Raw genomic sequence first — 16528 nt, forward strand, 5'->3', positions numbered from 1 at the left:
CTGCTCAGAATTCTCGAACCATGTCTTCACGGTGTGTTAAAATGGCATGCAACTGTGACGTCCTAAATTGTATCGATGTCTTCATTGCTTTGCAACAGACGGGCTGTCACCATCCTTATGAAATTACTTCTTGGCAAATGCATGTTGTCAACCAACTTAGTTTTCCGTAATTACTAAACAGAAATGCCGCTATCACCTTTCTACCAGCTCCTCTGTGAGAGGTACGATTAAGCCTTGACACTGGTAAACATATATACCACTGGCCTTGAAAGTTGTTTATTACCCTATTTACTACGAACAATCGATTATGTTGATACTAAGATACACACAGTAGTTTCTCTGATGAGAGTGAATACCATTTTCATGTCTCTTAGTCACTACGCTTGAAAAAATGGTTCAAATGGCTCTGAGCACTATGGGACTCAACTGCTGTGGTCATAAGTCCCCTAGAACTTAGAACTACTTAAACCTAACTAATCTAAGGACATCACACACATCCATGCCCGAGGCAGGATTTGAACCGGCGACCGTAGCGGTCGTGCGGTTCCAGACTATAGCGCCTTTAACCGCTCGGCCACTCCGGCCGGCTACTACGCTTGAGATATCAGTGAACAACTGAGTAACGCTATGAGTATTTACAGATGGCCTTTGAGACACTCGTCTTCAGAGCTGATTTCATGTTGGGCTAGCAGTTGTCGCCTGTGGATTTACTCTTCTGATACATCAACGGTAATTTCAATTCACAGCAACATTTGCTACATTAAAAAATATAACATCAATAGAGGATTCGTTTGTAAGCATATTTACAATTAGTTTCCTTCCGCGTCGTACATGTGAGCAAATAAACTGTCGTGAATTCAGTTCCTAGTTACATCGAATTATACTGATTATATGCTGTGAAATGCTTATGATTGGCATATGATTTACTATTTTCTGTTTGGTTGTTATAGTTAATGGGATCGTACTGGCATTTGTGAACATTTCTTTTACATCTGTAAAAATGACTTCGTGGGGGTGGCATAGTTCCATGGCAGATGAAGTTCTGGCCGTTGGTTTAATGAAATCCTCCAAAGAGGTTACGGAAGAGCAGAATATTCAGAATTTGGAGACTGATGCAGATGATGTAGCTACTATTTCTACAGTTTCAAAGACATACAAGAGTATGTTTTTGGTAATGTGCGTAACACAGTGTCAAGTGAACCAGTGGCTCTGAAGCGTCTAGTGCAGATAGAGCGGGTAGGGTAGTAGGGTAGACTGCTTACCTGTCCTCGAAGAAGCATTTTATGAAAGTCGTTGAACTGACTCTGAATTGAAGTGGCTGCAGATGTGAATTCAATTGCCCGGTCAAAAGTTGGTTGTGAAGAGTGGTCGTTTAGGAAATGTCTTTCTCATTGGTATGTATGTTTACCGCTCTATAGGGGACTTAGAAAGGCGTAATAAATCGAGCAGTTTTATTGGTTAATATTCCCAGCCAGCACATACTGACATGCATTTTGTTGTTACGCTAGAAATATTGTCTCCAATTTTCAGAGTTTAAATCGTACAAGACGTAAAAGCCATATTATTTCAACCAATGCGCAGTGGCACGCCTCACTTTTCTAAAGACTTTGTTCTTGTTTGCGATATTGTATTGTTTCCTGCCATCAGAGAAGAAGAGTATAGAAGGTGTGAGACCATTGACGATGCGATTACTTACGATATATCAAAGAAATGCACACACAGTGGAACACAAAACCTTAACGAAAGCTTAAATAACTTCATTTACAAATACGCCGAAAGGTAATATTGCAGTAATCTACTAATGTTAAAATTCCTCTTGTGGTTCTTGTCTAATGTTCAGTGATGGTAACATTGGAACAGTCAGGATCCCTATGAAGCTATAATTTGATGGAGGCTGTTTCACTGAATACCTGCTGAAGAAGATTGATGACGTGCGTATTGCTAGTTCTGAAATGTCAGTCAAGGATACTAGCAAAAGGGCACGCAAGAGAGTTACATGAAGACGAAAAAGATCAAATGGGTCGTTACGGTCAAAATTAAGGTGCCTTTTTTGGCATACATGCTAGTAAAATCTTTTTTCTGCATTTTCAGCAACTTTCATTTTTCGGAGTATAAGGAACATTTTCTGCTGAGCCATTGTATATAAAAAGGTGAATTTGCTACAGACTTTGTACATACTATAACACAACTTCCTGCGGTACAAAATTTTTCAAAGTGCTTTACCGTCAAATTTATTTAAATTTTTGAGGAACTAAAATTGCTGTGTCACACACACACAATTTTTTTAAAAAAAATGTTGAGAGAGTTCTAAGACTGATATTAAAAAATTGGTACGCAGATTTGTTTAACTAATTGCTAAGAGTAATCTACCACATTTTGAAAGTCATAAGAAAGTAATCTTTGAGAAAATGTTCTTTGTATGATAGTATGTGCTCTAAAAGTATCCAACAACGTCTTCATCAAATTATTTGCCAAAAAGACTGAAAAAATTTCAGGTTATAGCCTGTAACATAATGACAACATGCAGGTTCAATTATCTTCCAAACAGTAAAAGTCCCATTAGATTATATGTATCCGTGTGTTTTCTTATATGTCTCATTGTAAAGGATCAATAACCCATCCGGAAAACCAGCTTGGGGAGAGGAGACGTTTTCCATTTGCCCGCTCACTGATGTCTTTGCCAGATATTCGTGATTGTCTGTACTGTGTATAATGTGTGGAGACGTAGCAGCAGCGCGCCTGTGATGACGGCAACCCGGCTCTCGTGTTGCAGCCGGCGGCGGTGGCGGCGCTGAGGCGCTGGACGAGCGCCGAGGCGCTGGGTGACGTCACGGTGCTGCCAGACTGCAGCGTGCGGCTGCCCCCCGCCAGCGACGCCGACGCCGACGAGACGGACCACCGCCTGCCGTCGCCCGAGGAGCAGCTCGCCACGGTGAGCCGAACCACGGTGCCAAAGCTGTACCTTTCAAGAATAACTATCGCTTTCAATGGATACTCTCATCCACTGATACGATGACTTAATTGCGCCTCCCCCCTATTTTTTTAAGAAAAAATCATCATTCCTAATTACCACTTGCACCCAATATCCTCGATTATTTGCTTATATAAACTACTGGCCATTAAAATTGCTACACCAAGAAGAAATGCAGATGATAAACGGATATTCATTGGACAAATATATTATACTAGAACTGACATGTTGATTACATTTTCACGCAGTTTGGGTGCATACATCCTGAGAAATCAGTACCCGGAACAACCACCTCTGGCCGCAATAACGGCCTCGATACGCCTGAGCATTGAGTCAAACGGAACTTGGATGGCGTGTACAGGTACAACTGCCCATGCAGCTTCAACACGATACCACAATTCATCAAGAGTAGTGACTGGCGTATTGTGACGAGCCAGTTGCTCGGCCACCATTGACCAGACGTTTTCAATTGGTGAGAGATCTGGAGAATATGCTGGACAGGGCAGCAGTCGAACATTTTCTGTATCCAGAAAGGACTGTACTGGACCTGCAACATGCGGTCGAGCGTTATCCTGCTGAAATGTAGGGTTTCGCAGGGATCGATTAAAGGGTAGAGCCACGGCTCGTAACACATCTGAAATGTAACGTCCACTGTTCAAAGTGCCGTCATTGCGAACAAGAGGTGACCGAGACGTGTAACCAAAGGCACCCCATACCATCACGCCGGGTGACACGCCAGTATGGCGATGACGAATACGAGCTTCCAATGTGCGTTCACCGCAATGTCGTCAAACATGGATGCGACCATCTTGATGCTGTAAACAGAACCTGAATTCATCCGAAAAAATAACGTTTTGCCATTCGTGCACCCAAGTTCGTCGTTGAGTACCCCATCGCAGGCGCTCCAATCTGTGATGCAGCGTCACGGGTAACCGCAGCCGTGGTCTCCGAGCTGATAATCCATGCTGCTGCAAACGTCGTCGAACTGTTCGTGCAGATGGTGTTGTCTTGCAAACATCCCCATCTGTTGACTCAGGGATCGAGACATGGCTGCACGATCCTTTACAGCCACGTGGATAAGATGCCTGTCATCTCGACTGCTAGTGATACGAGGCCGTTGTGATCCAGCACGGCGTTCCGTATTACCCTCCTGAACCCACCGTTTCCATATTCTGCTAACAGTGATTGGATCTCGACGAACGCGAGCAGCAATGTCGCGATACGATAAACCGCAATCGCGATAGGCTACAATCCGACCTTTATCAAAGTCAGAAACGTGATGGTACGCATTTCTCCTCCTTACACGAGGCATCACAACAACGTTTCACCGGGCAACGCCGGTCAACTGCTGTTTGTGTATGAGAAATCGGTTGGAGACTTTCCTCATGTCAGCAAGTTGTAGGTGTCGCCACCGGCGCCAGCGTTGTGTGAATGCTCTGAAAAGCTAATCATTTGCCTATCACAGCATCTTCTTCCTGTCGGTTAAATTTCGCCTCTATAGCACGTCATCTTCGTGGTGTAGCAAGTTTAATGGCCAGTAGTGTATTTCAACCTCTGTCTTCCCGTACAGTTTTCCCCCCTCTATAGCTCCCTCCAGCACCTCGAGCGTTACCCTCTGTCTTAATACATACCCTACCATTCCGTCCCTTTTTCTAGTCAGTGTTTCCTGCTTATTCCTTTCCTCGACGATTCTCCAGATGACATCCTCATTTCCCTATCTTATCAGGCAACTTGATTTTCACTAACTTTCTCTATCAAGACATCTCAAACTCTTTGATTCTCTTATCGCTTTTCCACAGTCCAGATTTACTTCCAATGCAATGCTATGCTCCAGAGGTACATTTCAGAAATTTCTTCCTAAAATTAAGGCCTTTATTTGATACTGTTGAACTTCTTTTAGTGTAGAATGCTCTCTTTGCCTGTGATAGTCTCCTTCTTATATCGTCCTAGCTTCGTGTATCACGCATTGTTTCATTTCCAAGGCATCAGCAGAATGTCTTTACCTTGTGTACTTCGTTGTCCCCAATTTTGCTGTTACCTTTATCGCTAATCAGAGTTCTGCTACTCCTCATTACTTCCGTTTTTCTTTAGTTTACTTTTATTCGATTTTATACGGAAAGAAAAATACATGTCTTGTGACCTCGTTATCTGTCACAGATGTGTTATGGTCAGTGTGTATTCCTCTGGACTATTTCTCCTACAAGCTAATAGTAGCTTATCTATTACAACTACCCATTAAAACTAACCATCTAGTTTTACCGAAAAAACTAACAGTTATCGCTTTAGACTAAAAGCAATAAAAAGTGACTGAGAAGCAACTGAAAGAATGAGAATGAAAGAAAGATATTTAAAATTTATGACTTTGCACAACTAGTTATTAGTCACATCCGATAATGATCATTAAGTGATATAAACTAGTAACCATTCGTGCCAACTTCCGATTGAGGTTGTTAAAATATAATGACGAAAATAAAATCGCAACGCCCAAAGTAATTTAAAATAGTAGTGAAACTTCGGGAATTTATTTATCTAGGTAACATATTTAAATGATTAATACTGCAGTGTCACAGTTCAATGAAAGCACGAGATAAGCCATTGCAAATGTGAAATTCTGGTGCATAAATAACCGGTTTAACCGCCAGAATGCAAACGTGCTTGCATTGTGTTGTACAGGTCCCAGATGTCAGTTTCATGAATGAAGTTCCACCCCTGTTGCACTTATTCGGTCAATACAGGGTCGGTTAAAGCTGGTTATGGATGACGCTCGTCCAAAGATGACCCATATGTGCTCGATTGAAGACTTACCTGGTGACCGAGAAGGTCAAAGCAACATGTCGACACTATTTAGCATGTTGGGTTACAACAGCGGTATGTGGTCGAGTGCTAGCCTGTTGGAAAACACCCCATGGAATGCTGATTATGAATGGCAAAGCAACAGCGAGAATCACCATGCTGACGTACAAATTTACACGCAGGATGCGTGGGATAACCACGGAAGTGCTCCTGCTGTCATACGAAATAGCACCCCAGACTGTAACTTTTGGGTAAGTCCAGGTGTCTAGCAGGCAGACAGGTTGGTTGCAGATCCTCAATTGGTCTCCTTGTAACCAACACACAGCCATCACTGGCACCAAGGCAGAAGAAGCTTTCATCGGAAAGCACAACAGACCTCCATCTTGCACTCCAGTGAGCTCCCGCAATGACACAACTGAAGTCGCAAGAAGCTGTGGTTTGTGGTCAGTGAAACGCACACTACTGGGCGTCTGGCCCAGAACTGTCTTTGAAGTAACCGGTTTGGAACAGTGCGTTGTGTGACTGTGATGCCAGCTGCTGCTCAGATTGCTGTTGCAGATGCAGTCGATGCACCAGAGCCATATGCCGAATGCAATTATCTTCACTCTCGGTGGTGCCACATGACCGTCCGGGGTCCAGTCTTCTTGGGACAGTACATTCTCGTGACAAATGGTTCAAATGGCTCTGAGCACTATGGGACTTAACTTCTGAGGTCATCAGTCCCCTAGAACTTAGAACTACATAAACCTAACTAACCTAAGGACATCACACACATCCATGCCTGAGGCAGGATTCGAACCTGCGACGGTAGCGGTCGCGCGGTTCCAGACTGTAGCTCCTACAACCGCTCGGCCACCCAGGCCGGCCGTTCTCGTGACCACCGCTGCCAGAAATCCTGTACAGTGACTACATTGCAGCCAAGTCTTTCTGCAATATCGCAGAAGGAACATCCATCTTCTCGTAGCCCTATTACACAACCTCGTTCAAACTCAATTATATCTTGATAATGGCGTCTTTGTCGTCTTTAATGCATTCTTGACTCACGTCAGCTGACCACGTCCAGTATCAAAGGTCACTAACGCTCGTGACCATTACAGCATGTATTTAAAGCAAACCTGATGTGTATCCCCCCTATTTGCGCTACTACCGCCTCTCTTATGCGGCTGGCGCGAAATTTGAATAGGCCTTATCTTTCGCATGTAGAAATACGCCTGACAACTTTCGTGTATGTCGCACAACTTCCTTGTTGTTGCGATTTTTTTCGCCAGTATAAATATATTTCTTAATATACTTGTCACGCAAATGTGAAGCAGTCGAAAAGTTGTAGGCAGTTTTTGTTTTAGCAAGCTATAGGGAGAGACAGGTAATATACAATATGTACAAGAGCCAAGAGGGAATAATAGGAGTGGACGACCTAGAACGAAGTGCTCGGATTAAGGGGGTAGGACGTCAAACGGGCCGACTTGGAGCAGGAGAGGCACCACAGGATATTTTAATTTCCACTGTCTATACTTTCACTAGTAAATTCATAAAACTTTGTCAGCATGACCAGGAAGGATTCAGGATTCACACTCGTAGCAGCGGAAGTTCAAAAACATAACACAATAATTTTTTTTACATGTGAAATTTCATCATTTTTTCACTTACTATTGGCTGCCTTTGTTGCTATAGGTACACTTTTCTTCATAAGTAAGAGAGACTGTTCGATGAATTTTGCACAGCATACAAACCATACTTACAGGTGTCTGAAACTCTAGGATCTATTTAATTTATGAAAAAATGAATGAGCTGTTACGTTTTAAACTTTATGTTTAGAAAACAATAAAATTTTGTAGTTAATTATCTCAATTTTTACCACAGTTTTTAATAGATTTGGAAAATTCTAGACTTTCATACACCTGTAAGTATGGTTTGTATGCTGTGCAAAATTTATCAAAGAATCTCTCTTACTTGTGAAGAAAAATGTACCTATAGCAACAAATGCAGCCAACAGTAAGTGAAAAAATGATGAAATTTCATATCTAAAAAAATTATTTTGTTATGTTTTTGAACTTCCGCTGCTACGAGTGTGAATCCTGAATCCTTCCTGGTCATGCTGACAAAGTTTTATGAATTTACTAGTAAAAGTATAGACAGTGGAAATTAAAATATCCTGTGGTGCCTCTCCTGCTCCAAGTCGGCCCGTTTGACGTCCTATCCCCTTTAAAAAGGGCGTAATACCGGGATGTAGTCTTTCCCACCTACTGTTCAATCAATACATCGAAGAAGCAATGATGGAAATTAAAGAAAGGTTCAAGAGTGGAATTAAAATTCAAGGTGGAAGGATGTCAATGATATGATTCGCTGATGACATTGCTATCCTGAGTGAAAGTGAAGAAGAACTACGTGATCTGCTGAACGGAATGAACAATCTAATGAGTACAGAATATGCACTGAGAGTAAATCGAAGGAGGACGAAGTTAATGAGAAATACACTCCTGGAAATGGAAAAAAGAACACATTGACACCGGTGTGTCAGACCCACCATACTTGCTCCGGACACTGCGAGAGGGCTGTACAAGCAATGATCACACGCACGGCACAGCGGACACACCATGAACCGCGGTGTTGGCCGTCGAATGGCGCTAGCTGCGCAGCAGTTGTGCACCGCCGCCGTCAGTGTCAGCCAGTTTGCCGTGGCATACGGAGCTCCATCGCAGTCTTTAACACTGGTAGCATGCCGCGACAGCTTGGACGTGAACCGTATGTGCAGTTGACGGACTTTGAGCGAGGGCGTATAGTGGGCATGCGGGAGGCCGGGTGGACGTACCGCCGAATTGCTCAACACGTGGGGCGTGAGGTCTCCACAGTACATCGATGTTGTCGCCAGTGGTCGGCGGAAGGTGCACGTGCCCGTCGACCTGGGACCGGACCGCAGCGACGCACGGATGCACGCCAAGACCGTAGGATCCTACGCAGTGCCGTAGGGGACCGCACCGCCACTTCCCAGCAAATTAGGGACACTGTTGCTCCTGGGGTATCGGCGAGGACCATTCGCAACCGTCTCCATGAAGCTGGGCTACGGTCCCGCACACCGTTAGGCCGTCTTCCGCTCACGCCCCAACATCGTGCAGCCCGCTTCCAGTGGTGTCGCGACAGGCGTGAATGGAGGGACGAATGGAGACGTGTCGTCTTCAGCGATGAGAGTCGCTTCTGCCTTGGTGCCAATGATGGTCGTATGCGTGTTTGGCGCCGTGCAGGTGAGCGCCACAATCAGGACTGCATACGACCGAGGCACTCAGGGCCGACACCCGGCATCATGGTGTGGGGAGCGATCTCCTACACTGGCTGTACACCACTGGTGATCGTCGAGGGGACACTGAATAGTGCACGGTACATCCAAACCGTCATCGAACCCATCGTTCTACCATTCCTAGACCGGCAAGGGAACTTGCTGTTCCAACAGGACAATGCACGTCCGCATGTATCCCGTGCCACCCAACGTGCTCTAGAAGGTGTAAGTCAACTACCCTGGCCAGCAAGATCTCCGGATCTGTCCCCCATTGAGCATGTTTGGGACTGGATGAAGCGTCGTCTCACGCGGTCTGCACGTCCAGCACGAACGCTGGTCCAACTGAGGCGCCAGGTGGAAAAGGCATGGCAAGCCGTTCCACAGGACTACATCCAGCATCTCTACGACCGTCTCCATGGGAGAATAGCAGCCTGCATTGCTGCGAAAGGTGGATATACACTGTACTAGTGCCGACATTGTGCATGCTCTGTTGCCTGTGTCTATGTGCCTGTGGTTCTGTCAGTGTGATCATGTGATGTATCTGACCCCAGGAATGTGTCAATAAAGTTTCCCCTTCCTGGGACAATGAATTCACGGTGTTCTTATTTCAATTTCCAGGAGTGTAGTAGAAATGAGAACAGCGAGAAACTTACCATCCGGATTTATGGTCACGGAGTACATGAAGTTAAGGAATTAAGCTACCTAGGCAGTAAAATAAGCCAATTGCGGACGGAACAAGGAGGACATCAAAAGCAGACTAGAAATGGCTAAAAGTGCACACCTGGTCAAGAGAAGTCTACTAGAATCAAACATAGGCCTTAATTTGAGGAAGAAATTTCTGAGGATGTACGTCTGGAGTACAGCATTGTATGGTAGTGAAACATGGACTGTGGGAAAGCCAGAACAGAAGACAATCGAAGCATCTGAGGTGTGGTGCTACAGACGAATGTTGAAAATTAGGCGGACTGACAAGGTAAGGAATGAGGAGATTCTACGCAGAATAGGAGAGGAAAGGAATATGTGGAAAACACTGATAAGGAGAAGGGACAGGATGATAGGACATCTGCTAAGACATGAAGGAATGACTTCCATGGTACTAGAGGGAGCTGTAGAGGACAAAAACTGTAGAGGAAGACAGAGATTGGAATACGTCAAGCAAATAATTGAGGACGTAGGTTGCAAGTGCTACTCTGAGATGAAGAGGTTGGCACAGGAGAGGAATTCGTGGCGGGCCACATCAAACCAGTCAGAAGACTGATGAACAAAAAAGAAGTAATTTCAGTGGCGTACTCTACATCCAGTTTCAGTTTCTCACTAAATTTAGGAGCCTACCTGCTAAGGTAGCAGTGTTTGTTAAAGTGCAGTGTCTAGGACGGGGAGGTGCACTCGTGCTTCTGTCCTGGTTTCTCCTCAGTCCATGTTTCATTCCATGAAATGGTGCGCTCCAAACGTACATTCTCAGACATTTCTTTCTCAAATTAAGGCCTATGTTTGAGACTAGCAGACTTCTCTTGGCCAGGAATGCCCTTTTTACCTGTGCTAGTCTGCTTGTTATGTCGTCCTTGCTCTTTACATCATGGGTTATTATGCTGCCCAGGTAGCAGAGTTCCTTAACTTCGTCTACTTCGTGATCCGTAGTTTTGATAAGTTTCTATCTGTTCTCATTTCCGCTACTTCTCATTACTTTCTCCTTTCTTCAGTTTATTCTCAGTCCATATCCTGTAGTCATTAAACTGTTCATTCCATTGAGCAAATCCTGTACTTTTTTTTCACTCTCACTAAGGATAGCAGTATCATCAGTGAATCTTATCTTTGATATCCTTTCACCTTGAATTTTAATCCCACTCTTGAACCTTTCTTTTATTTCCGTCATTGCTTCTTCAATGTATAGATTGAACAATAGAGGCGAAAACCTGCATCCTGTGTTACTCCCATTTTAATCAGAAAACTTTGTTCTTGGTCTTAAAGAACTACTGTTCCCTCTTGTTTCTTGTATACAAGGTGAGTCACTAGCTGTTGCCACCTAGAATAACTCCGAAAGTATGATAGTAGCTGAAAAGTTTGTGGGATAAAAGTTGCATGAGACAATGGGAGCCATAATATGGCGTTGCTTTTTTGTTGCTAGGTCGGGTCGTTTCAGAGATATGAAGGTCAACTTGTTTTTTTTTAAATGGGTTGCTATAGTTTGGTACGTATTATCTGACAGCGGCTATCGAGACGAATCCAATGATGTGTAACAGTAACGTCTTTGAAGGTCAACGAAGGTCACAAATGTGGCATGAACGGCCATTTACAGAAGGTGTTCGAAGTGATGACCATTGGTATCAATGCAGTACTGCAGTCTTCTTATCATGGATTGAGTGGTATTCCTTATGCGTCGCACTGAATTCTGCCGATAGGCTCAACTTCAGATTCAGAGGGATGACACATTTATTAATTTGTTTTTATTTACTGACAAGGCTACTATCACGAGCCATGGAAATGTTAATTTCCATAACATGCATTATTGAGCAACTGAAAATCCATGGTGGCTTCGGCAAGTTGCACACCAAAAACTGTAGTACGTGTGGGATTCTGGAGTACAGAATTATAGGCCCCTATTTTATCGAAGGAAATCTTAATGGTAGGAAGTACAACACATTCCTGTAAGAAACATTAGGTCTGTTATTGGAAGAAACACCTTTAGGAACAAGGAATGTCGGCGCTGTGGCCGAGCGGTGCTAGGCGCCTCAGTCCGGAACCGCGCGCTGCTACGGTCGCACGTTCGAATCCTGCCTCGGGCATGGATGTGTGTGATCTCCTTAGGTTAGTTAGGTTTAAGTAGTTCTAAGTTCGAGGCGACTGATGACCTCAGATGTTAAGTCCCATAGTGCTCAGAGCCATTTGAACCATTTAAACAAGAAACAGAATGTGGTATCAACACGATGGGTGCGCGCCACATTTTTCACTGATGGCTAGAAATGAGTTACAGAGACAATTCCCAAATAGTTGGATTGGACGCGGAGGAGATGTGTCGTGGGCTGCTCGTTCGCCAGACTTGACGCCTCTGGATTCTTTTCTTGTGGGGATTCATAAAAGACATTGTTTATAAAGACGTTCCAACTAGAAGATATGCGAGAGAGAACTGTCAGAGCATGTGCTTCGATAAGTGCCGAAGTGATAAGGTTCAAAAATGGCTCTGAGCACTATGGGACTTAACATATATGGTCATCAGTCCCCTAGAACTTAGAACTACTTAAACCTAACTAAGCTAAGGACAGCACACAACACCCAGTCATCACGAGGCAGAGAAAATCCCTGACCCCGCCGGGAATCGAACCCGCGAATCCGGGCGTGGGAAGCGAGAAGTGATAAGGAATACCACTCAATCCCCCATCCAGCAACAAAAAACCAACGCCATATTATGGCCCTCGTTGTCCTATTCACCTTTTGTCCCACAAACTTTTCATCTCCTATCATACTTTCGGAGTTATTCTTGGTGGCAATAGTTAGTGACTCACCCTGTATACTATTCGTCTTTCCCTATACATTACGCCTATTTTTCTCAAAATTTCGAATATCTTGCACCATTTTACATTGCTGAACGCTTTTTCCAGGTCGACAAATCCTATGAACGTGTCTTCATTTTTCTTTAGTCTCGCTTCCAGTATGAACCACAATGTCAGAACTGCCTCTTCTCGTCAGCAGATCCTAGTACTTGACAAAACTTTCTGCTGGATATCTCCAGCCTTCTTGAGGAAAAGGGATATTAATAGACGGTCAACGAAGTGATCCTATCTGCGTTCCGTTTCCACCGACTGACGTACGGAGCAGTAACAAGTGGGCATAGTGTTACACAGGATTCGCTATGTCGTTGGTATTTTTTTGACCAAATTGAGTGCTCGTCGCCTTTGCCGACCCTGACCTGCCTCGCTGACTGCCGCGACCTGGGTGTACCGGCGGTGACGTGCGGCCGTGCTGCTCCACAGGTGGCGCTGAGGTTTCCGGGCCACATGGTCGCCGTGGACGTGTCGGGGCGCGCCTTCCAGCGGATGTCGCTGGTCCGCAGGTCGCAGCAGCTGGGCCCGGGGGCGGGCCGGGAGGCGGCCGGGGGCGGCGGCGGCGGAGGGGGCGGCGGGGGCCGGGCGCGCCGCTCCAGGCACAAGCGCCGCAACACGCTCGCCGGCACAGACCGCCGCGAGATCCGGCAGGCGCTCGCCAGGTGGGTAGTGGAACACCTCTGATCGGTTGTTGCCGTGACAGCTGTCCTGTAAACAACTAGAGTGTACTATGAGCTTGCTCTATCGCGGTACTCTGGACTGGTAGTTTTGTTAAATTCTATATTTACAGTGATTAATCAAAAAAATAAATACTGAGTAATGAAATTTTTTGCATTTGGGGAGCAAAATAACTGATGATGGTCGAAGTAGAGAAGATAGAAAATGTAGACTGGCAGTGGCAAGGAAAGCGTTTCTGAAGAAGAGAAATTTGTTAACATCGAGTATAGATTTAATTGTCAGGAACTCGTTTCTGAAAGTATTTGTATGGAGTGTAGCCATGTATGGAAGTGAAACGTGGACGATAAATAGTTTCGACAAGAAGTGAATAGAAGCTTTCGAAATGTAGTGCTACAGAAGAATGCTGAAGATTAGATGGGTAGATCACAAAATTAATGAGGAGGTATTGAATAGAATTGGGGAGAAGAGGAGTTTGTGGCACAATTTGACAAGAAGAAGGGATCGGTTGGTAGGACATGTTCTAAGGCATCAAGGGATCACAAATTTAGCATTGGAGGGCAGCGTGGAGGGTAAAAATCGTAGAGGAGACCAAGAGATGAATACACTAAACAGATTCAAAAGGCTGTAGGTTGCAGTAAGTACTGGGAGATGAAGAAGCTTGCACATGATAGAGTAGCATGCAGAGCTGCATCAAACCAGTCTCAGGACTGAAGACCACAACAACAACGACAACAACAACAACAACACTACAATATTATTTACTCTGTTAAATATTGTGGGCTAGCATGAAACTCTTAAATAACCCAATACTACCAAAACATACGTACGACCATTGGCTATTCCGAAGTAAGCACGAAATAATATTTTACACACAGCGGGCGACTCACCGCCTTCTAACAGACAGTTCGCGTGAGCGCTGCTATTATCGAGAGAAAATATGCGTGCCTTTACGCAAACTGTAATGATTAATTTGGTTCTCAGGGGCTACTGGTCATTTATGTACCAACTTTCACAAAGAAATTGAGATATGTTTTATGCTTATGAAACTGAATATTTTTCTTTATTTACTATTGGTTATCTGCAAGGCAAAGACCGAGGAGAATCTCATCTGCCGTTAAGCGGCCAATCTTAAACATACAGAACTCATTCAGTACGAAAACATTAATGTATGGAATTTGCCTTTGCTAGCTTTGAAACTATTAAAAGATCAAAATAGAGATGTCTCCTGCATTTACATTTAATATTACACACTGAATTTCTAACTAAAACATATCGTCAGCGTAATGATCGACCAAATACTGCTAGGGAAAGAGAGTTAATCGCAACACGAAGCCGGCCGTGTGGCGGAGCGGTTCTAGGCGCTTCAGTCTGGAACCGCGCGACAGCTACGGTCGCAGATTCGAATCCTGCCTCGGGCGTGGATGTGTGTGATGTCCTTGGGTTAGTTAGGTTTAAGTTCTAGGGGACTGATGACCTCAGTTGTTAAGTCCCATAGTGCTCAGAGCCATTTGAACCATTTGAACGCAACACGAAGTTCTGAAATAGAGTTATTAATTACAATTAATGGTGGCTACTATGGGAGGTGCTCACCACTTCAATAACCAACACTTTCTAAAAATAATTGGACATATTCTCATAGCTTACAGACAGTCTTACATTAAATATCGGACTTTGCTACAATGACGGCCTTCCTCTAGACGAAACAAGCTAGGAAAGAAAAAATCTACCCCCAAAAAAATTATCTCTGTTGTTCTTCATCTACGTTGCACATATACTATATACAAAATGGCTATTTGTTAAACGCATCGTTGTTTGCGAGCTTTACAGATAATAAACTACACTTTTTAATATTTGATATTCATAGCGCATACGGATGTAGTCTTCCATACTTTTTATCGCACAAAAAAAACCTTTTTAATTTTTCTCGAAATGTCAATTTATGTGACGTTCCGCGTCACAGCTCGTAAGTTGTCAGTTAGTTACTGACAATGCTTCCAGCTGACAACCCTTACTCTTATGACCAGCTGTCGTTTCTGCGAACATCGTACTTAAATTACAGTGAGCAGCAGAATGTCCGAAGCCAGCAATGAAAGACTTCAGCCTGTTATAATTTTGCAAACTGAACTCACAAGGGGACACACAGCAATCAGATTTTTATAATTTTTTTATATTTATACTAAGTGCAATCAGCACAATTAACTGTTGGATGAGAGAACCAGGCAAAAAAAAAAAAAAAAAAAAAAAAGGAAACAGACTTAGATTTCAAACACCATTCACAAGTAAATAACCAAGTTCAATAAACATCCATTTTAAAGAATTAATTTACACACGGCTAATAATAAAATTACTTAAATTTCGATTGTAAAAAAATTGCAAAAAAAAAAGAAAGTCCGACAAAATGGAACAACCGGCGGACCCAGTCGACGTAACAGGCGCCACAGGCTCGGACAGAAAGGCAGTTACAATCAATCACTGCATCAGAGTATAATTTAGGATTACACTTCAAATATAAACAGAGTCTCAGTAATGTTGCCCTTTTTTTGCCAAAGCCAAATCACCCTAAAATCTTAAATCATGGTGCAGTACGAAATAACGTAAATATAAAAAAATTTGAATATTGAACTTGCCGGAGCAAAAACGGCCACGAATAATTTAATCCTTGAAATATTCATTGTCTTTAAAAAAAAAAATTCCAATAAGCTTTCAGGAGGGTGCCAGTTTCAACAGCACCAACCATAAGATATGCATTACAAATAGTTAAAAACGGTTAACTTAAGAAAAATACTTGTTCGAGGTTATTGTTATTGTCATTGGAAATTTGTGGTAAGGACTATGAAACCAAACTGCTGAGGTCACCCGTCCCTAGGCTTACACACTAATTAAACTAACTTGCGCTAAGGACAACACACACACACCCGTGCCTGAGGGAGGACTCGAACCTCCGACGGGGGGAGCCGCACTATTGTTATTACTAGCGTTTAAATTCAGAACGGCCACGTTCAGCTATGCAGTAAAACTTTTATTTTCTTATGTGAGAAAATGAAACACCTACAGCCGTACTTATGATGTCATTTATTGTATGGCTACCAGTTTCAGTGCTTCAGTGCAACATCTTCTGGCCTTAGCTGATGCCGAGAGGGTTAACGCCATCCGTATGCACGATGTGTCAGAGGTCAATATCTATAACTATTTTTCGCAGATTAGCTGTAACCGCAATGTCGTCTCTCCAACCAAGCACTCCGTCTTCAGACCACAAGTGGCCCATCGGGACCATCC

The 16528-nt window shown here is 43.7% G+C and overlaps 1 protein-coding gene across 1 annotated transcript in view; it reads left to right on the forward strand.

The window, feature by feature from the left end:
* LOC126140405 (serine-rich adhesin for platelets) overlaps positions 1 to 16528 on the forward strand; it is a 517162-nt gene that overhangs the window by 444914 nt on the left and 55720 nt on the right. Inside the window, exons 3-5 of the mRNA XM_049915236.1 lie at positions 2774 to 2932; positions 13004 to 13117; positions 16047 to 16075. Coding sequence (XP_049771193.1) covers positions 2774 to 2932; positions 13004 to 13117; positions 16047 to 16075 — 302 coding nt within the window. The remainder of the gene's footprint in view (positions 1 to 2773; positions 2933 to 13003; positions 13118 to 16046; positions 16076 to 16528) is intronic.

Source organism: Schistocerca cancellata, chromosome 1, assembly GCF_023864275.1.
Source record: "Schistocerca cancellata isolate TAMUIC-IGC-003103 chromosome 1, iqSchCanc2.1, whole genome shotgun sequence".
In the NCBI taxonomy this organism is placed as follows: Eukaryota; Metazoa; Arthropoda; class Insecta; order Orthoptera; family Acrididae; genus Schistocerca; species Schistocerca cancellata.